At 38.0% G+C, this 22522-nt stretch overlaps 3 protein-coding genes across 6 annotated transcripts in view; all 3 read left to right on the top strand.

Annotated features, from left to right (window-relative positions):
• The window catches only part of LOC140334885 (uncharacterized), a gene marked incomplete in the record, with an annotated part of 307753 nt that overhangs the window by 46458 nt on the left and 238773 nt on the right, over nt 1–22522 (top strand).
• Nucleotides 1–22522, top strand: part of LOC140334884 (NACHT, LRR and PYD domains-containing protein 1b allele 3-like) — a 67261-nt gene that overhangs the window by 5370 nt on the left and 39369 nt on the right. For 3 of the 4 annotated variants that reach the window (XR_011921635.1, XM_072417154.1, XM_072417152.1), the window contains exons 4-12: nt 10200–10253; nt 11720–11815; nt 12862–12926; nt 13069–13121; nt 16066–16298; nt 17941–18212; nt 19781–19909; nt 20645–20786; nt 21679–21729. Coding sequence is in view for 3 of the 4 variants with exons in the window: in XM_072417154.1 (XP_072273255.1) it covers nt 10200–10253; nt 11720–11815; nt 12862–12926; nt 13069–13121; nt 16066–16298; nt 17941–18212; nt 19781–19909; nt 20645–20786; nt 21679–21729 (1095 nt within the window). In the remaining variant the exon portion in view is untranslated. The remainder of the gene's footprint in view (nt 1–10199; nt 10254–11719; nt 11816–12861; nt 12927–13068; nt 13122–16065; nt 16299–17940; nt 18213–19780; nt 19910–20644; nt 20787–21678; nt 21730–22522) is intronic. The other variant, XM_072417153.1, reaches the window with a different exon arrangement.
• Nucleotides 1385–4919, top strand: LOC140334889 (putative nuclease HARBI1). Its single transcript, XM_072417161.1, has 2 exons — nt 1385–4145; nt 4475–4919. The coding sequence occupies exons 1-2, from the start codon at nt 3752–3754 to the stop codon at nt 4480–4482; spliced, it is 402 nt and encodes a 133-aa protein (XP_072273262.1). The 5' UTR covers nt 1385–3751; the 3' UTR covers nt 4483–4919.

The following is a 22522-nucleotide window of genomic DNA, read 5'->3' as shown; positions in this document are numbered from 1 at the left end:
TGGAAGTGTGGGTTTACATGTGGTTTGTTTGTTCTTTTCAATTTTGTTACTGTAAAATTTTTAGTGATGTGTATTTTTTAATATATTTTTTTTTATATGTTTTTAGATTTTATTTTGACCTTTTAGCAAATGTTTATTTTGAATAAAGTTATTTCTAACATGTTGTTGTTTGTTTTTTGGGGATTTATGTCATCTCCTTTCCAATCGCTCAGGACACAGTTTAAAAAGACAATTGTGATTGTTTTTAAGCTGTTCCTCCCCCTGAATTATTTTGTAAAAGCATTAATAATCTAAACTATATGCACGTAACTATGCGCAACAAGGTGCACTGACTACATGCGGGTAAAGATTTGCATACAGCCAGCGCACGTACAAATGCGTGGCGTGGCGTGGCGTGGCCATGTTTTCCAGTAGGCAGGAGTTAATGAGGAAGTTGGAGAGAGAGAGAGGACATCATGCCGCGCGCATTGTTTGGTGAGAGGGAGCTGCTTTTTATTATTAAAGTAAGTGATTTTTTTTAGAAAAGTTTTAGGGGGAGTGGGGAGGGAGGTGGGGTTGGTTGGTTGTTTGAGGTGGGGAGGGTGATTCTTTTTACTAGATTTAACTCATGTTTCTCCATGTTTGAATGTGTTTCTTGCATCATGCGTGTTTGAAACACATTGCCATGTGTTTCTTGCATCATGTGTGTTTGAAACACATTACCATGTGTTTTTTGCATCATGCGTGTTTGAAACACATTGCCATGTGTTTTTTGCATTGTGCGTGTTTGAAACACATTGCCATGTGTTTCTTGCAGCATGCTTGTTTGAAATGTATTGCCATGTGTTTTTACGCTGCTTTTCATATTTCTCAGCCTAAGAACCTGACATCTTTAATATTTCACATGTCCTAAGCCCTTGTTTGCAACTACTTGAAATGTTGAGGATCCTACTAGCTACTAATCAACCACATTTCTTGGAAGTTGTTCAGTGCACTTCAAACACTGCATTTCATAGATATTTTGGGACTATTATCTGACTGTCCTCATAGGCTGCAAGATATGACATGCAGAATTCCCACACACAGATATCACACTGTGCCCATGATGTCGTTATACATGCCCACAAAGTGGATATATTTTACCAAGCAGTTTTTTTATATAGAACCCACAGCACAGCTATAGAATGGGGGGCAGCCTGTGTCACCAGCTCTTATCGGAAGCTGGAGTCCTCTGCATGGATGACGGCTGAGAATGGAGCGTTCTCTATTGTTCTTTCAACGGATTACAGCTGCAGATGAGAGCTGGGTAGAGGTCCACACACCTAAAATTGGCTGTTCACAACTATGTACATGCACATATTTTGATGTGTGTATGTATGCTTTGTAAGACTTTTCAGGTTTCTACAAAGGCACATGATATATCACATCAAAATGAATGAATGTGGAGACAAGTCTTCACATATCAAAAGTCCCCAATATTTTGCACACGTAACATTTTTTTGGACATATTAGGCTCACACATTCCCAAAGGGAGGCTGCACCAGAATCTGCCTAAAAATTCACAAATGTTATCTATATATAGATGTATTATAGAAAGATCGAAGGTTATTACTTAGCTTTTGAAAGGCTGAACACACACACAAATCAAATTACCTGGATTCTCTTCCAGGCTTCTCTGCAGTGGATCAACGACCTCCTCCTGTAGATGTTGATATGGTGATGAAAGCACAAAAACAAATGAAAGAGTGAGCTTGACTCTAACCCAAGTTTATTTGGATTGGAAGGTTCATGAAGGTTCATCTTACCAGGAGGAAGCCCAGTGTCATCTCGATGCGAAGTGACATCCTCATCATCCACATCACCCCGAGCATGGAGGGCAGGAGGGGACTGGAGATGGAAATACACACATTGTTAATGCAAGTCAAAAGAAGGTAAAAATACACCAAAGAGGTAATTTTCCAAAAATGATCTCATATTTCACCCCCAAGCATAAATACGTAAAAACACAATGCTATTTTGTTCTCAATGCTAATGACTAAATTGTTGCAATCCCAAGAAAATGCAAAAATAAATTACATTTGTAATTAGGTAATGTAAAAGGATTGAACTTACATGGTTTCCAAGCATCGGAGTCATCCCGGTAGTCCATCCCTACCACTGTTTCTGTCCCGATGAATGGCAACACCAGTCTTTCATACTCCTTGAGACGCTGCACAAGATGTTCAGGATAGGTGCCACTCCTTCCAGCCTCTGTGGCCAGGACCCTTTTGACGTGTCTGAAGATGTCACTCACACGTTTTTGACACTGGGTAATGGCCCAATGTGTACCGCCCACTGCATTAACACTCCTGGCAATTTCCTCCCAGAGTCCCTGCCTTACAGCATAAGAAGTCTGGGAGTGCAAGCCCCCATGGAGTCTAGGAAAATGTTGGACATAGGACTCCATGAGGGCTGCATTTTGCTCAGGAGTGAAGCTGGTTGCCTTGGAAGCCTGGTTGAGGGACCAGGGCCAAGATGTTACTTGGCCTGCTTCACAGAGCAACCTAGCTGGCCTGAGGGAGCTGCCTGTTGGTATATGGACTGAAGACCCTGGGGTGGTAGTGGTGGTGGTGGTGGTGGTAGCAGCAGTGGTGGTGGCCATTCTCCTTGGCTCCATGTAACTGGAAGTGAAAAAATAAAAGAGTTATGGGACAACACACCCAAAACATTTTTTGGAGGAATAAAGTCAATGGGGTATTCTTACCTGTTTTTGTTCTTTGTTCTTTTTCCGTGTTTTCCTTTTTTTTTCTGCAAGTTTTGGTTTGCATGACCAGAATGACTAAGAAACTGCAAATTTATAGGGATACATACGCGCGCAAACACGGACGCGCATGTACGCGCAGATTCACGCAAACGCACTCACGTGCACGCACGTTCATTTAAATGTGAGCCATTCAAGGATTTTGCTTGCTGTTGTCATGGATCCAAATTTGGACCTCGATTTGCTGTTCACTACTGCTGTTGCTGCAGTAAACGGCACATATTGTATACTGGAAGAAGAGCAGCAGCAGCATCAACAACAACAGCAGCAACAAGAGGAGCGAACAGTCCGGGCACCACGCATCTTCTTAGAGCATGGCCACCTGGAAAGTTTGCGTGACCAGGATGCCAAAAGGCGTTTTCACCTGTCTCGCCAGGTCATCCATCACCTGTACAGCTTGCTGGAAGAGAAAATTGCTCCAGAGAAGCCAGGCAGTGCCAGGAATGACCAGGCTGTTGGCCACTCTGTATATCTTAGGAAGGGGTTCCTTTCAAACCTCCTCGGCCTTAATTTGTGGACTAAGCCACAAGGATCCCAGGATCATGCCATGATGCCTATATCCTGCGTCAGACAGCCCTCTACCAGAAATTCATCTCTGGAGAAGTGCCTGAGGGCTGGTTAATAGGTAATGTATAATGTTGTTACTGTAATAAAACTAACAGTAGTCAAATCCTAAAGACACCTATTATGTTGCTGTGTCCCTTTGCATTGTCAGAATGCCAGGCCATATACTATTCTAGACCTATATTGTATATATGTCATATTTTGTGCTAACATCGAATTTAGCAAATACTTTATAAATATTGTACAATATTGGTAGCATGGGGGAAGAACTAACTTTCAGATATTCCCGGAAGCCCTAGTCTAATTACTATTTTCTCCTAACAATCAAAAAGCAATCTTAGCGACCTTTGTAAAAAAACTCTAGTGTTACACTGCATTCACAGAACACTTACTATACCATGAACTAACATGTATTATGTTTGTCTTTTTGCAGCTGACAAAGGATACGGGCAGCTTCCGTGGCTTATGACACCTGTGCGTCACCCCCGGTCTGAAGCAGAGCATAATTACAACAAAGCTCTGCAAAAAATCCGGGGGATTGTGGAGCAAACCATCGGGCTGCTAAAAGCACGGTTTCTGTGCTTGGAGCGGCCCTGTGGTGAGCTCCTGTACGCACCGCGGAAAACTGCCCGGGTCATCATGGCATGCTGCATCCTGCACAACCTGTGCCTGCACCATGGGGATTCCTGGGACATTCCAGAGGAACTCGAGCCAGAGGTGCATCAACATCCTGCCTCTGGCTCCCAAAGCACAGCAGAGGAACGTCGAGTCAGACCTGAACTGATCGCTAATGTCTTTACGCGTGAGTATTTCCATTTGTTTACAATGCATGCATTACATATTTCAGCACATCATGTTTGGGTTACAAACCAACCTAGGAGTGGAAGACATAGAAAGCACACGTTAATCGTTTGGGAAATGAAATAGCAGACATATTTGTGTAAGAGCTGGACCTTTATGTGACACTTTACAAAAACACATTGCCAAACTAGGGCATATTGCAGTTTAGTGCAGATTTGGGCAAGCATTGCTTTTGCAGCCATAAAAGCATGAAAAATACAATCCAGCAGCATGTAGTTACAACTAAAGCATGATTAACAGATCCTAATAATGTAATCTATTTCTTTACAGGCCGATAACATCCCTCTGCTGTGCTGCCAAGCCTCTGGAATGTCACATCACAGACTACCGTACATTCGTGGATGATATTGCTTCTGGTTAAAGAAGAAATCCACCTTTATGTTCCTCCACTCCAAAGCTGATGTAAGGAAGTGTCTATATAGTGGGCCAAGGTCTAAAATGGCACTGAAACCTTCATAAACACCCAGGAAACTATAGCCTAGCTGAGTGCACAAATTTAGGGCGCCGTGGTTTGAAAGGACACCCTTCCTAAAATATATAGAGAGTCCAGGAGCCTCATCATTCTTGGCATATCCTAGCTTCTCTTTGTTTTTGCTGCAATTTTCCCTTCCGGCAAGATGTACCGGTCATGCATGACCGTGCGGCACAGGCATAAACGCCTTTTGACATTCTGGTCTTTGGTTTGAGCACAGCAATAAAATATGTTTGGCACCAAGTTAAATTGTCCTTGGCGTTTTTCTATACAAAATGACTAATACGATGGTATGTAAGAGTGCCTGACCCTGCTTGTGAGCTTGGCAATCAATGTGTTAGATGTTGTGCTTGGCAACCTGGACCTCCTTCCATTACCATCAGGTGTGTTAGAATGAGTATGCAACTCGGCTAGACAACTAATTGACAACCAGTTTGGACAGAAAGTGGAGGTGTGTTTGTATCCAATAGTGCTAAGATCAGGCAGCACAGCACAATGACAACAAAGCGATAACACTACCACAAATGAACAGAGGAGTTGTGTGGCAGCAAATCAATATGCAATTGAGTGCAAACGTCAGAGTATTGCATATGTACATAATTTCATTCAAAAACCAATATGTGATTTTGAAAATGGGACAAAGGCAAACAGGGGGTTCAAGTAGTAGTTTGGAGTGGAAAATATGCAGATATTTGTCCTGAATATTAGTTTAAAAAAAATGACAAAACATTGCCGAAGATTTGCTAAACAACAGAAACTGTCATTACAAACCAGGCACAAAAACATTGCAGCAAAAGATGAATAATGATGACAATAATCCTTTTTTCAATTATTTGATTTCTATCAAGACAAACTACAATGACATTTTAATTAAATCACAAATGCTTGGTGACAATTTTTTACAATTCATACTATTGGGAGATGACATATTATAAAGTGCTAAGTAGTATATATACAGCTTGATCTCAATTAGTTTGCAGTGTTGCAAAGCAAACCAAAAAGTATAAAAACAGTGCAACAAATGTAACAATAAATTAATAATTTTGGTAAAAAGTACAATGTAACCTAAAAAACTAGCACTTACCCAAAAGAAGCTGAAGCATAAAAGATTCTAATTGACCAGCCGTAGCTATTTAGCTAGCTCACACACTTGTGTTCATGCAACAAGTCTTCACTAGTGCCAAGCCTCTAGTTCTGTGAGCTAAATCCTGTACACCTTCTGCTTAATCCTGTATTTCCTGTGTCCAGCTCCTGCGGTAACCCCTCGTTGTCCAGTCTGTTGGTTCCCAGCCAACTTCCCTGTGCTGTTCCAGTGTTCCTGTCTGTCTGTGGATGTCCCGGCATCACCTGAACCTCCTGTTTCTTCCAGTGTCTCATGTCTTCCCGGTGCCCACAGTGGCCCCTGTGTCATTAGTGTCTGTCTCCTGGATCCATGGCAATTGATCCCTGGCATGTGACCTGACCTCTCTTTCTTGCTGCCTGCCTCGACACCGGCTTTCACAAACTATCCTTCTGCTTTGTGATTTGGTACCGTGATTTGCCCACCTTGGTGTTCCCAAGGACCCCAACCTGGCAGTAACCAGCAGCACAACACCCTCACCATCAGAGGCTCTGGAAAAGACCTGGTTACTGCTTAGACTCTGCACCTTGGCCCTTTTTAGAGTCCACACCACTCCTGTGCAAGCTATAGCACCCCCTAATAGTCCTGTCTCTCCTTGTGTGACATCCACATTGCTGAAAGTACGATACCTTTGTTCCTTTTTCATGTAAGCTTTTCTCACGCAGTCTTGATGCTAGGATTTCTGAAGCCTTCTTCGATAGTCCCAAATCATGTACCAAATCACTCAAATTACGCTGATCAAATCACTTATGACAGAGTCACCTTCAATTTCAAACTCTTCCTAATGTTTTTCCCCTAGTTCATCTCCATAATCATGTTCAAGAGAGGGTAGTGTAATGAAAACCGGCACAGGGATTTTATCTGAATGAGCCACTAGGGGTATAGCCGATGGTAGACTAGGACAGTGTTTTTCAACCTTTTATTGAGCCATTTTTGGGCAGATTTTTTATATTAAGGCACAACACAAACAAAAAATGTTACAAAATGACACTGTAGATTAATACAGTATATATAATGACTATATAGTTTCTCAGTTTATTTATACTCACTCAGTTGCAAACCTGGGCCTGTTTAGAAGACTTTGATCAGGGCTGCCCACACTTTTTTTGGCTTGCGAGCTACTTGTAAAGTATAATTTATATTTAAAATTTATATTGTTTAGCTTGCATAACAGCATGAACATGTATGGCACAATAAAATCCTTTTTATTACATTTTTATTTTTTTTTTTTTACATTAGTTCCACTTTGTAATGTTCCTTTTGCGGACTAAAGTTCACTTTAAATATTACAAATAAATGAACTTGTGCAAACTCCTGGCTCAGATAGTTTTATGTTATTAGCCCAATCACTCCACTAGCTGTGCATAAGTGTAACATAGGGGAGACTTCCACATTTATTTAAACAAAATTACACCTGCCACATCCCGAAATTAACATGTGTAACACAGGACTTGCTAAAAAGCTGCTAAGCTATAAAATAAGTATTTTGTGCAAACTGTGTCATTTTTTAGTAGGTAAATTTTGCACTCTTTATTTGTGTCTGGTAATGGAATGCAAATCTTTATTCTATTTAGTTATATTCTTGAATGGTGTATGGTTTCTTCAGTGCCCAGTAACATGTTATACCCAAATATTAATCTGAGTAAAAATGTGAGAAAAAAAACGAGACAGCTTTAAAGCCTTTGTCAAATATTTGAGCAGCCACTCAAATAAAAAGGAGTGTATATTTAGATCCCCTGGAAGTTAGATTTTTAACAACCACTAAAAAACACGATACTGGATACAGGGAAAGAAACGAGTAAATGCCTTCAATTTATAAGAAGTTTTAGTTAAGGTGCAATATGACTCAACAAGAGAATTCAGAGAAAGAGAGAGAGCAGAGACAAAGAGAGCAGCCTCTGTATTCCTTTGTCACACTACGGGTATGACACAGAAGTGACTGAAGCTAATGAGACATTGAATGACAGAACATTGCACAGACATTGCACTACACGACTAAAACTACTTTCTTCCATCACCTTTATATCTTGATGGATCCTCTCCCCTTGTTCCTCCCTGAAGTTGCCAAGGTTCTCAAGTCGCCTGGAAATTCTTGCAAATGGCTATGGAGATAGTGTACCTTTATGCTTATAGTAGCACCCACATTTTTAAAGTTTAGGAACAAGTTTTGTACCAGTTCTTCATAATTTTGTGCTTTATGGTTACCCAAGAAGTTCTTGACAACCGTGACATAGCTGTGCCAGGCAAAAGCTTCAGTATCAGTAATGTAACTTGTCAAATTTGAATCATTTTTCAGTTTTGGAATCTTGGGTCCATCCAAGATTCCTGCTTTTCCTTTTTAAGTACTCAATCCAGGGAAGAATCTACAAATGAATTTGAAGCAATCGCTGTCCTTATTCAGAGCTCTAACAAATTGCTTCATTATTCCCAACTTTAGTGTAGTGGACGGAGAATGAATTTTTCTTTGTCAACTATTGGCTCATTAATGATGGCCATGTCACTTTTTTCCAGTGATCCTGCTTTGCTCTACTATCCCAACAGATAAAACATGGGGACTTTGTGTATCCACTTTGCTGTCCAAGAAGGAAGTTCACCATTTTTATATCGACACGTATGGACCATTGGTGTTCATGATAGCAAAGCTTTTGTAAGACGATTTGGATGATTTCATATTCTTCTTTAGGTTTTGTTGAGTAAATGGCAGTTGCCATTATGCAGTAAAACAGACTTCAAACTTGGAGTGGAACAGTCTATGAAAAGCCACCAGTCTTTCAGTCTGCTCGGTATTCTGGTCCTCCCATATGGGCTAGTAGTCCAGGGATGTTACAACAGTTCACAAATTCTCCATCTACACTGAAAAATGGTCGGAGTGTCACCTCTCTTGTCCTATAAACCGTTATTTTACCTTCCGGTCTCAGACAGTTCTTTTCTTTTAGCCTGGATGCTAATAGTTCAGATGCTTGTTGTGACGGACTTAGGTCACGTATTAAATTATTGAGCTTTTCTTGGGAGAACTGCTGGTTTCATGAAACACTTCCTTCATATTCACTTCCACTGCTAACTCCTGCATTACACTCCAAACCCTGTATATCCTCCATGTCAGATACAGGAAAATCAGGGACTGAACACTGCTATGGGAACATCAGCACCATGCTGTACAGGTCGTCTTGCTGATTCCAAATCAGGGTACTCCCACTTCTTTTGAACTTGTTTAATGATTGAAACCTTTTACATTCACAGCACAAAATTAACAATTATTAAGATGATTTCTGGGCTCTTGCCATGCCATAGGTACACCAAATTTCAAACTTTTCAGTTTTCCATTTTTCCACTGACGTAGACACGCTACAAAAGTATTGCATACCATATGGGGGGCCCAATACTTGGTTTATTACCAAAATATACAAGATATGCTTGTTTCACAAGTTCTGTAATTTTTCTTCTCTGTTTTTGCTAAGAATTTTCACCATAAATGTAGCAAAATACATTAGGGTCATTTAAACAACTTCTTCTTGAGGAACTCATATTTCTGTAAAAAAAAAAAAAGTAAATGTATGAAAAAAGAAGGCAAATGAAGGCAAAAATATGCTACATTTAATATATAAAAAGCAAAACATCTGTGTAAATAAAGATTGATAATAATATGCCGTTTGTGTTACAAAATAATGTGAGAAATCACACAAGGAATACTGTAATTCCCATTTTTTGCAGCCTCTGATAGAAAGTAATCGAGATGTTTGTATTTATATAACTAGACAGCCAGATGTCTGACTACATATTGGGTTGATGCAATAAGAAAGTCTCTAACTCGACGCATTTCGCCAGTTGGCTTCTTCAGGGGATGGGTAGAGAGCGTTGAAGCAGCTATGTAATAATATACAGTGACACATATATACCGTAAGTATAAAAAAACAAAGAATATATAAATGTATAGTACAGTACAATAGTTGCTATACAGGTTGTTTTTATAAACATACAAGAATGATACAACCAAACTATAGTATAAGTGTAGAACAAATGATGCTTACAAGATAGGTATATGAATATGTCCTAAATGGGTTTTCAGACATACAAATATAATTGTTATTTTGAAGACGTGATTGGGTCAAAATTATATATATGCAGTAGGTGTGTAAATAAAGGTATCTACATCAAATAAATGTGATGGGAATCAGTAAAAAATTGTGTAATCAATAAATAGGCCATGTACTACTTAATTTTGAAAACATTTTAAGAATAGACTAAAATAGGCCAAAAGAATAAACTTAATTAGAAAAAAGAAACAATCTCAATATCTGTTCCATATGTCTTTGGGTCTCACCCACAACACTTTTGTTATTACGTCATATATAGAATCCTATACACTTACATGTTTTCATCCTTTATTATTTCTCTAACTAAAGGTGCCGTTGTAAAACGTAAGGTTAAGATCAAGGCTCCGCCATTGTTACCCCTTGGTAAGTTTGAACATCTGGGAATATATAAACCAAACCAAAACTGATTTCTATTTTCTAAAACAGATCTATCACCAACATTTTTGGTGAGGTAAAGGTGATTTTTCTTTTAGGTTTAAAATCTTTTTTTAAAAAAACAGCTATTGGTATGCACTTAAAACTCTTAGCTATTGGTATGTACTTGTTTCTAACCAGATTACAAGTTTTTTTCTTCATGGAATGGATTGAAACCTCTATACTTAAACATCAGCGGACGATTGTTTTTTGTGACCTGGGAAAAATTTATATCCACGGTAAATGCCACCATGAAACAACAACCCCAAAATGCTTTGAGCATACCTCATGGTATCTAAATAGGATGGTAGAAAGAGATCCCCCCATATCCTTGTAATCCATTAATACCTTCCGCCCATTTTTTTTCATTTATCATTGGGCAGTAATGTGGGTTATCCTCCCCAGTGCTGCCACCAGTGAAGGATTCTTCTCTATATAGTATTCCAATGTAAAAAAGATAACCATCCAAAGCACTTTTATAGATCTGTACTATGGTAATGTACGATGGTAACTTACCTGCCGTCTTGCACAGTTGTTTACCCTTTACACTGCCGCAGCGGTAAAGACTGAATACCTCCTGGGATACCCACATCATGCTTTATGTTACTGCTTCTGCACATGCCAGAGAGCCAGATATTGAAAAAAAGTGCCGATCTCACACATGCGCAGTGAGAGCGACAATTTTTTTTTTACAAATACTGCAGGATACATCACCAATCTCACACCTGTGCAGTGTAAAATAGTGTGATGATTCCAGACGACCATGGAAGAAGATGGTGGAGCTCGGTGTTTTCGCTTTGCGGGGACAAAGAAAGAATCTAGGACGGGCAGGACCTGATCAAGGCCAGATGTGGAGGGACTGAGGGATCTGCGTAAACAAAAATATGTGGGATTTTTTTATTTTAATGGCAGTTCCACTTTAAAAATGTTGAATTGACCAGGGCATTATTACAGAACGGACATGAAAAAGAATTTTGACCTTTCTGATCGCTTGGTAGAACTGTTAGATCTACGGTACTTTAACAAAGCGTTAGGTAGTAACTAGATTGCTAGACAACTTCATTTTTGCTTTTTTTTAATTATTGTTTTTACCTATACAGATGAGGAACATTTTTTGGACAGACACTGTTTGTTTTTGATACATCTGATAAAGTTGATCCAGTTCTATTTGATCTGAGGGATGAGATGCTAATTACACAGGAAGAGTTCTAAGACCTGATTAGCAAATCATCATCCATGGAGAAGATGTTTGAACTCTTCAGGATAATGAATTCATGGGACCATGGAAAGAAAGTTCTCGCCCAAACACTCCCCATCCAACTTCTCTATGATTCTTCAAATATGTGTAGAATTCTAGTGAAATTAGACAATTGATTTATTTTATTCTAATATATTATCATCTCTGTTCTCTTTAGTTCCTGGTCCATCAAGGCCTGGCATTGCTTTTAATGTAAAACCTTCATCTTTTGAGGAGTCATCTTCCATACCAGGTGCTATAACAAAAAACCCTTGTAAGTCTCTCATCTCAAGAACAACTTGTTGATCTCTTACTCACCCCTGATTGACTTTTTGGCTATCAGTAAGAGGCAAATTCGTACCAATGATCAGCAATGTAAGGGGCATTTTTCCTATTGATCACAGCTCTAATATAATGTGAGATGTGGATATAGTAATAAGGGTTCCCCGAAAACCTGAAAGTTTTTTCAAAGGGTTTTGCCATTTTATAAAAGATAGAGGAACACTGAGGTATAAAGTGTTGTTGCTACAAAACACAAAGTGCTCACAAAGGTCTGTGTGGCTGGTTAGTTTTGCGCTGAGCACACCAATGTACAGGAATCACAGGTTCACCAATGTCCAGGAATCATGCCTTCCTCTCACTTACAAAATCCATAGGGAAATCCTGTATGTATGGGAAAAGCGGTGCTCTGGCATAGTAATACAGTGCATAAAACATATAATTTTATGAGCTTATCATAAACTATATGACCACCCTTGTTAGGGTAATGATGCTACAGAGGTGGAACTTCACCATTGCCCTGGCACAGTAAAATAAATAAAAACATTAACAACTGAGCTAACATGTAAGGACTAGGGGGCGCTCTTTGCGTCTGGAGGAAAAAGAAGTTTAAGGTCCGGATAAGGAAGGGATTCTTCACTGTAAGGTGTGTGAAAATGTGGAATCGGTTCCCTCTGGAAGTAGTTTCAGCGAGTTCTATAGATTGCTTTAAGAAAAAGCTGGATGATTTCTAGAAGCACAGAATATAACTGTGAATTAAAGGTTTAAAGTAAAAATAACTATGGATCCAGGGAACATCCGATTTCCTCACAGGATCAGGAAGGATTTTTTTTCCTCTGTTGTAGTAGATTGAACCAGGCTTTATAAAGGTTTTTATGTCTTCCTCTGGATCAACTATGTCTATAGGGTTTTACCTGGGATAAATATCTATTGACTTATGTCTTTTTTATATTTAATATATTATTATTATTATTATTATTAATATATTTGGTATAATCTAATATAAATTATATGTATTGTAAATATCATTAATAATTACAGTCATGCGATTCGAAGAAGATATTAAAGGCTTCCCACCTCATATGGAATGTCGCCTGTGTGGAAAGGTGACTTATACTGTTATTACTGTTATTACTGTTCATGTCTGTTTATAAAAGAACAGGAAGTGTGACATTTCTAAAATTCACAAAACCTTTTCTTTCTTTTCTTTTTATTTCTTTTCTTTCCTTCCTGTCGCTATGTTTCTAGTTTCAGGATTCTGACACTACACTGATTCCAGTTCTCATTGGAAATGTGTTTAGGTAAGAAACAACATGTTAAAAGTTACCATTGGGGCCTATGTTTAAATCTCATCTTTTATAACAGTACAGTTTTTTCTTTTGTTGAGAAGACTTGGCTGTTTAGTAATAATACATCAAGAATCTATAGTTAACAAATGTGAAAAATTCCCTAAAAATAACTCAAACCTCCAATGTATTACATTTACAATTGATGAATTTCTCCAAAAGAATGAATGTAGCCTCCTGGCTACTGGCCCATCACCCCTTGTGGGGTGTCCTGGTGAAGGCCTGGTGTTACTTAGACTCCGTGCCTTGGGTGATCCCGTGCTACCTGCCTGAGGAGATCCTGACAGCTTTGCATTCTGTAGGTGTTCTAGTTATGGCTTTATTCCCAATATGTTGGAACATTTCCCTGGCTAAATTCAATTTAAATTGGCTTGTTGCAGTGATTTATTATTACCACAGTAACATGAAGAGCTGAGAACATACTAAATACCTCAACTATGTGCAAGGGATGCTTGCAGTGTCACGGTGGGGTGGTGGGCCCTTAATTGTACCAGCCCATTTGGGAATGCAGACAGGAACCTGGAAGCAAAGCCTAGGAGAACTTCTTGTTCAGGCAACTTCCTGTTACCAGTCATAGGAGAAGTCATATGACCAGGGAGTCACATGATTCAGAGCAGGCAGTTACCAGTAGATAGGATTTCTGGGCAGAGCTGCGGTTCCTGGTTGCAGAGGAGTGGTGGGTAACCAAGAAGAAGGCACAGAATGAGCCAGTGAGTCAATAGCGAATAAAAATAAAATTGTTGGAATAATTTTGACACATTTCCCAATGCTGCCATAGTGTAAGGAAAACTAAACGAACACAGATATGCTGATGCATTACACTGGAGTCTTACATCTAGCATATAAAATCTTCACAGTGCAATGGCTCTGCTGGGGCTGGACCCTTAGAGTCTCTTAACGTAGGGTCCCCAGTTAGACTCAAGTAAGCATGGTATGGAAAGAAGCAACAGCAACAAATACATTTAAGTCATTTCAGGAGCCAAAAGAACTAAAAACCTTTAGATTATGTAAATCTTTTACTTGTACAAATACATACACCTATATATACATGTCCACATGAAAAGAAAGTATTAATGACAATAATTAAAAAATATTATAATTACTTCAATAATAAGGGTAATTAAATAAAAGACAGAGAAAGATAGGGTTTTCTGTACAAATATAGAAAATATAATTTGTAGTACAAGTTTACATACACAATTATAAAAGAATTATATCCTTTTTACCGTATAAGTCATAATATTTCCTTATGATCTCTACAGGATTTGATCAATTTTTTTAACCAGTTTTTTTTTTAACCTTTTCTCTGTATGTCACAATAGTTTCTTGCGATGCATACAAAGTTTTGTTAAGGCCTGCTGTGGCACTATACAGGTTCTAGCTAATATTAAACAAATATACATCACCATACAATGGTTAAGTAGGTATGAACCCTTTCATATCAACCGTAGTACCCTACGCATTTCGCCAGAGTGGGCTTCCTCAGGGGTAGTGATAGGCCAATAAGAAGTTCTCTATGTATACATACGGGGTTCAGGTAATCTAAATTTACAAACATAAATGTAGGGGTTCAATACACTCCAATCTTCAACATTACAAAAATCATATATTTCATTCAATTTTGTTTAGATAGTGGATACTTCAATAATAAAAAAAAGTTCTAAGGAAGTTGTCAGCAATGGGGTGCTCCTCTGTCCGATTCCCTTCTGAATTCTCTTGGGCTCAGAGTCCCTCAGTGGATCTCTTTCTTTCACTCAGTGGAGTTTCTTCTCAGTAGTTTCTCAACCTTTTACTACCAAGCCAAAAGCCCTTCCTGGGCCAATACCTTTACTAGCATATCCAAATGTTCCCCTTTGATAATTGTTCTTTTTGTTTGCATTTCATGGAATCATAAAGAAAGACTTGTCTGTTCCTCCCCCTTTTTTCATCAGTCCCTAAAACAATAATTTGGGAATCTGATGAGCACAATCAAGTTGACAATCATCAAAGTGTAGGGAAGAGTTCTCTACAGAAAGACCTCCGGATGTACATTTTCAATCAAAATGCTTCACTGTCCTGTCCTGAAAAGGATATTTTATTCTGCAGTCCAACCATGCACATATTATTATTATTATTATTATTATTATTAATAAACAGGATTTATATAGCGCCAACATATTATGCAGCGCTGTACATTAAATAGGGATTGCAAATGACAGACTAATACATATCTAATGTATAAAACTATAATATACATACATACAATATTTATAGTCAATATTTGTAAATACAGTAACCAAAAATCTTACATAAATGAGCACAACGCATAACAACACATAAAGATATAGATTTGTATTCAACAATTGTATGCTCATGATCTATAAGCAATAATAGAAAGAAAAAAAATATATATATAAAAAATACACACACGTATACATATGCACAAATAATAATAATATAAGAAACAAAATCACCCCAAACAAGATATTCAAATATTAGGTCTGTCTTTGAAACAATGAGACTGTGTCCCTATCTCTATGCACAACAAACGCCGGCGCTCTATGCCATATATGTCATATAAATAAATAAAAGTCAGTTATTATATAAGCCTCATTATTTCATAGACAGACCTTGTAGATTCACCATTTACAATAAAATAAAATTATCTGAAATAATCATCATTCTCATGTAAGAAAAATACACTTCTTTATTTTATAGTAATTTTCATTGATTCTATAGTTATATAAATCAAAGTAGCTAAACATAGTACATACATAAAAAAGTAAATTTTAAACATTAGACCAGAAAACAGCCTATTAATATATTTGTTATAGTGGTTTTTTGAGTCATTAATGTTCAAAGTTAATTTTACTTTATTAATATGAATGTCTTAATAATATGAATTGTGATGGATTTTTAGGTTAGAGCTGAAATCAGCTGGACGTTTCCTCTGCCAGAAGACGGGAATTAAATTTCAGGTCACCGGTCCTGTGGTTATTGATTATTATCTGGAATCCTGGAGTGATTTCATGAAGGAAATTCCTGGGTGTAAACATGAGATTATCGGTCCTTTGTTCAACATAAAAACCAATCAGAAACCAAAGGCCAATGCGGTGTCGGCAGTGTACCTACCACATTATTTATGCCTAGGAAGTAAGTCGAACATTTGTATTCTCCAACTCATTTAGCAATAAATTAAATATTTGCATGCACAGTGTTAGAATTTTGACCATACTCACTGTGTCTCCAAAATCAGTCCAATACATTGTTAACTGGTGAGATTTGAGAGATTCAGAATTCTATTAAAGAAACTCAGAGAGGCAAAAGATTTAGGGTTGCTTATTGGTCTGAAGTACATGATTACAATCTATAGGCCATATGCTGCTTTGAAAAGATATTCTTGCTGCAAATTCTACCAACCCATTGGGTCATGCACAAACCTCACCTTGACCTGAGTATCTGGTGTAGTACCTCTTTGTGGTTTACTCATTAGGTTCTTCTTGCATCTTAGAGCAGCCTTTCTCTACTTTTTACACCGGGGTAACCCTTGAAATAACTTTCAGATATTAAGGAACCCCTTCTATAATTACTAACCCTAAGTTCATTAGTGTGGTGTTCAGTGGACAGAATGTCTTTTATATCTACAGATGCCCAAAAGAAGAATGTCTTGGATATCTACAGATATCCAAAAAGATCATTAGGGGGGTCACATAAACTGTCGCGGGAGGGACCACTGGGAACCTCTAGAGGAATCTTAGGATTCCATGGGAACCTGGTTTAAAAACACCATCATAGACAATAAAAGTTTGGCATCATTGATAATAAAAATAGTATCTTTCAAAAGAAAGGTTTTAATGAATAAAACATGCATGCTGGAAAAGTCTTCCATAAATACATTTAAAACAGGAAAATACAAAATGGTAAGCAAGTTCACAAAGTAAATAAAAAGAAAGCATATGAGGATATGACCTGATTGATGATATGGATCAATTTATGAGAGAATATGATGGTCCAATCTCTCCCCACACTCTCAAATGTAGCTTCTTTTATACAAAAGTTTCCCATTGACATCCATTGGATAAAGATTGCATCATTACCATACATACTTAAAAAGGTAATGTTAAATATAACTTTACTCTACTACTTGTTAAGAACATAAGGAGTGAAAAGAGATTATCCAGCTCTTTCTCAATGACCTCCATTAGAAACTAGAGTCCTAAGTTCTCGTGCACAAATATGGAAACCTCAAGTCCTTACATAGATAACAAAGTTAAAAAAAAAGTATACAGCTCTCTACCAACCTTCCATGACCTTGCACACACATACTCTAACTACATTTCTAATGTAAAATATATAATTATTTTCAACAATTGAACCTTCTGAATCTCCAAATAATTACTGCTATACGTTGATACATCTGTTTGTCGTGGTATAAATCTATAGTGGGTAGTAGAGATAGAGCTAAAGGATGTAAAATAGAACCAATTGTTCTCTTCATTTGGGCTTTTTTGGATTTTCTTTTCACATTACAAAAAAATTTACTCCAATTTATTGAGTGGGTTCTACTACTTTTTTCATTTAGATATAAAGTCTAAAAATTTACTGGCCAGCAGTAACCCTGAAAAGTCAAAATAAGGCATACCTAAATCTTGTAAATGTAAGCCACCACAAATGATTGAAGGCTAAATATTGTTGCGTAAGGCCACAAATGAATGGTGCAATAAACAAGAAACTTTAGATTTCTTATCCTAATCATGTCTGCTACAGTCTTTCTTTCACACTTTTTATCTTTCAGGTTTTACTGAAGACCAATCATGTATTAAATGCGCCCATTTCACAGAAGGGAACATGACCATGAAAACACCATCACGAGTGGAACCCTTTTATATCGTTTTAGAGAATCCCACCTTTTCCTGGCTGGGCCCTCTGCTATCATTTATGAATAAAAAGATTCCAATTCATGGAATGGTACTCATTTACTTCCGGGTTGTTTGCCCGGGAGATGTGGAATGTCAGGAATATAAAATTCACCTATATCTACTGCCACTCCTTGCACATATTGAACAGGTAAAAGAACATTTGACAACATTTTCAATGGTATATGAGGTCTGTCTATTAATAATGAGACTTTATTTATATGATAATCTTAATGTTTGTTTTGATTCACAATTTAAGCATTGATGCCGTCTTGTTTTCCACTGGTCGAAGGCGTGAAGTAGATCAGTTTCTGTCAGCTGTTTGCAGATATCCAATGTTTTTTTCTTTGCTGCATCCATTGACTTAAATGTGTTCCTTTATTTTCCTTTATATAAAAAGTCCCAAGGTTTCAAATCTGGTGAATATGGAGGATGTTCCAGAGTAGTAATATGTGTCGGTCACAGAATGTGCTGTGGCCCTGGTTTATTAAAGCTCCCCAAGGTTGGAGAGGATACACTTTTGTCATTGAAGCTGGGTGGTCCAGCAAACCTGGAATGGATTTCTTAAAGGTTTTTTGGTATTTGTTAGCAAATGTTTTCAGTCCTGGACCAGAGCCATTTCAGGTTTTCTGGATCACCCAGCTCCACTGATGAAAGTGTATCCTCTCCAGCCTTGGGGAGCTTTAATAAATGAGGCACTGTGTGAGGAGTATTGTCCTGATAAAGAATGATACCATGTTCTCCCGTCTTTTCCTGATTCTTTCTCTCAGCTTTGTCACAACTTCCTTATAATAATGTTGGGTCACTGTTGTGTCTTCTGGAACCCATTCAGCCAAGACCCCCCTTCATGTCACAAAACACGATGAGCATGGCTGAGTTTTTTGGAATGTTTGATTCTTGGCGATGAAGGTGTTTCCAGTGACTGTGGTTTAGTTTCGTCATCATACTGAAAGATCCGGGTTTGTTCACAAGTGATGACTTTATGAAAAAAATTCAGCTCTACCTCAAGTTGCTGAAGAATGTCAGCACAAATTTCCCTGGCACGCTCTTTTGGCTCCGGTGTGAAATTTTACTAAAAAAGTCGGTGACTGACAAACTAAACACAGAGAGCGCTGCCGTTTGTTGTCTGTTTGGAGAAGTTTATACATTTATGGCAAGAAATCATTATTATCTCACTGCTTTGTTTAGGAGATTGAAAAACAATCCTGTTATTTCATAGACAGACCTTGTGTACATTTTTTTTCTAGGAAGAGCAAACCAACATGCTGTTCCACTCCACTTCTCCATTGTATGGTGAAGGGGGGAGGGGGTATTTGACCTTTCTCTTTTTTTCTGGGTTGCAATGCCCAGGCCTAAGTGCTCATTCCCCAGGTACATAAAAAGCTTTGTTAAGTAGAGTTGGAAGTTATTACCATAAGTATGTTCTGACAGCATCCAATATAGATCTCACACAAGATGTAGACTCCAAGATCCAACAGTGGAATGGAGCAACTGGGGAGCGCGAGATGTTTTATTTTACAGAGAACCTTTGCTCCGAATGGCCGATATATTTTCTTTTGTGCCTAGCTGTGGCCACTCTTTTTTGTAATCTGGAAAATAGAACAATAATCCCAGTCTTGCAATGATACTCTGGGAACTTTCTCCACTTTGTTCCTTCACTATGATGACATTTATGCCTTACAAATGTAATAATGCATTCTTGTTTTAATTCTTCTCTAGCAACTTGACAAGGAAAAAATGGAGTTTGAATTTCGTAGAATTGCAAAACCTCCACAGACTAATGACACTGTATATACAAAAACAAAGTATCTCGTCACCGGACATCCACAAAACTATGTGCGCCCCAAGGTAACCATCGCATATATATGTTAACTCCAATGTATTGTACTCTCTAAATTCATAATTTTGTGATATTTGTTGAACTAGGGTAGAAATAACACTAATACAATCCCCCAAAGAGTATTCACCAATGCGTTTCACAGAGGTCCTGCTTTCCACATGTAATATTTGGATTATCATGAGGGGATATAAATTGGACTATAATTAATACATGTGTAAATACATGTATCACCCTAATAGTGGAATATCAACAGGAAGCATAACAAAATACCTTGACCTCAAATCGTCACAACTCAATGCGCATAGGAAGGTCAGTTCATGTTGTCCCCCAATGGTTATGGCTGGCAGGTAACTCCTTGCCCATCTATACAAGGGGTAATACTAGAAATTATTTAATTTTACAGAGACACTGGGCCTGATTTTTAAAGCTCTCCCAAACTGGAGAAGATAGACTATCATAGGAGGACTTGGGTGATCCAGCAAATTTGAAAGGGATATGATCCAAGATTAAAAAAATTTGCAGACTAATAGCAAATAATTTAAAAAAATCCATTCTAGGTTTATTGGAACACTCAGGTTCTCCCATGATAGTCTATCTTTTCCAGTCTTGGTGATCCTTAAAAAATCAATCCCACTGTCATCGTATCTTTAACATTAAAATCTCAAATTGATCTACTCACATGAATTATGAGTTCCAAGACAAAAAACCTTTTGAGTATTTTTTTTTTTGGTTACATTCTCCAGAGTCTTAAGTTTCAGTCTACTGATCACTCCAAGCCTTATGAGTTCACGGAGATCAGTGTAAAAGAAAACGACATTGACATTTTCCTAGATGTAGCGGAAGAAAGCACTGAAGAAAAAGTGTGGGACACCATTCTAACCAGAGGTAATATTGTTTTTTTTTTTGTATTGGGCAAGTTATCAACTGACAAAGGAAATAATTCAAGTTAAAAATTTGTAATTTGATGTAAGGCGCTGGTTCAGCACGTGTTCACCACAGACCCCAGTCCCCCCAAAAAATGTTACACTCTTCGCCTATAGCAAGCCCCCATTCAGCCTAGGGAGACTCCCAGCACACAGTTGCCCCAGGACTTTTGTGCACAAGAGATTGTGTCTTGGGAAAGGCTGGCAGAAGCCCAGGAGCCCAGAGATTTCGCAGTGCAAAGTTCTTACAGAATATCAGAAAATTCTTATCCAGAATACAGAGCCAGAGGTCAAACATTTATGATCAGTCTACCAGATGAGGTATCTAGGGGGAAATACAAAGCAGATTCTGGGTCATAGGTAAAAGTTTGGTTCAGCATATATTCACAGGGTAAGGAACAGGCAAGGTCAGGGAGTCAAACAAATTTGTACAGAAACCAGCGGCGCAACATCCTCACCATCCAAGGCTCTAGAGAAGACCTGGTTTACTGCTTAGACTCTGGTGTTAGCCCTTCTCAGGGCTCACACCACCTCTGTGCAACCCATCGTGCCCCCTAGTGAATCCTGAATCTTTGTTTTGAGAATAAAGAATAAGGTGGGGTCATGGTGGAACCAGGACAGATGAGGGTATTAGACAAATTGTGATAAGGGGGTAAGGGTATTTTATGCAGAAAGGACATCATCTGCACTTTCTGCAGGACATCATCTGCACTTTTCCTGGTCACAATTGTTTAAATTTGGGGTTTAGTTCTGCTTTAAATAGGAGCTACATTAAATGTATCCCATCCTAAATAAGTGTAGTTGAATTATGATGCTGTCATTTAATGTAATTTTCATTTTTTATTTTTTTTTAGGAGACATAAAAGATTTATCCAGATCAAACGAAAATCTAAACCGTAGAATCAGTAAGTAAAAAGAAATAGGACCACACAATGATAAAGCTGACATTTTTTCCCTGTTCCAAACTTGGCATTCTTTCAGACAGAGGGTTTTTGGGCCCTACTCCTAAAAGAGGGAACCTGTCATTTCCTCAAACAGAATAATTCGCTGTTATTGAAACACAAGAACCTGGAAGATTCCATTGAGGGAATGTTTGACTCCCTGTTTTTTAAATAGAGCCCTTATATTTTTACTCCAATTTTAAATAAAGAGGAAATTTTATCAGTTAAAATTTTTCCTTCTGGTTTTGAAGGTCTTCATCTCAAGGCTGTTTTGTGGCTGAAATAAAAGTACAGAATGTCTTATCTTTTTCATGGGATTGCCGTGTTTTCCCAGGGTAGCTGCCATTACAGTGCAAGGTATACAAAATATAAAAAATCATCCACAACACTTGGCATAATTCCACTCATTGTTCAAACGTTAATCCCACCACCAATGGAGAAGATATCTATCCACATGGTTTTGGCGTCTCTGGTGACATATTCGGCAGGTTACTTGTTTGCTGACATGAAGTTTCATAAATGAAAGCAAAATAGGATTGTGTGCATGCTTATATAAAACCAATAGTTCCCCACCAAGGTCAACATTGTCTGATGAGTGCATTTGAAAGCTTTCTTCTCCATTGATCACAGGATTACAACCTAAACACTTTTTTCACTCCAAAGCTTCACTATTATCACTATTCACTATTATAAGATGGTTCACAGACCCTGGTCACTTTGCCTTGCAATGTTTGTTAAATAGCAACCAAGATATTCA

The sequence above is a fragment of the Pyxicephalus adspersus genome, chromosome 7 (assembly GCF_032062135.1).
Source record: "Pyxicephalus adspersus chromosome 7, UCB_Pads_2.0, whole genome shotgun sequence".
Lineage (NCBI taxonomy): Eukaryota > Metazoa > Chordata > Amphibia > Anura > Pyxicephalidae > Pyxicephalus > Pyxicephalus adspersus.
The sequence above is the reverse complement of the archived record's forward strand: the minus strand, read 5'-3'. Positions and strand labels throughout refer to the sequence as shown.

Coding starts and splice junctions, on each gene's coding strand:
- LOC140334889 (XM_072417161.1), top strand. CDS start 3,752: ATGTATTATGTTTGTCTTTTTGCAGCTGACAAAGGATACGGGCAGCTT.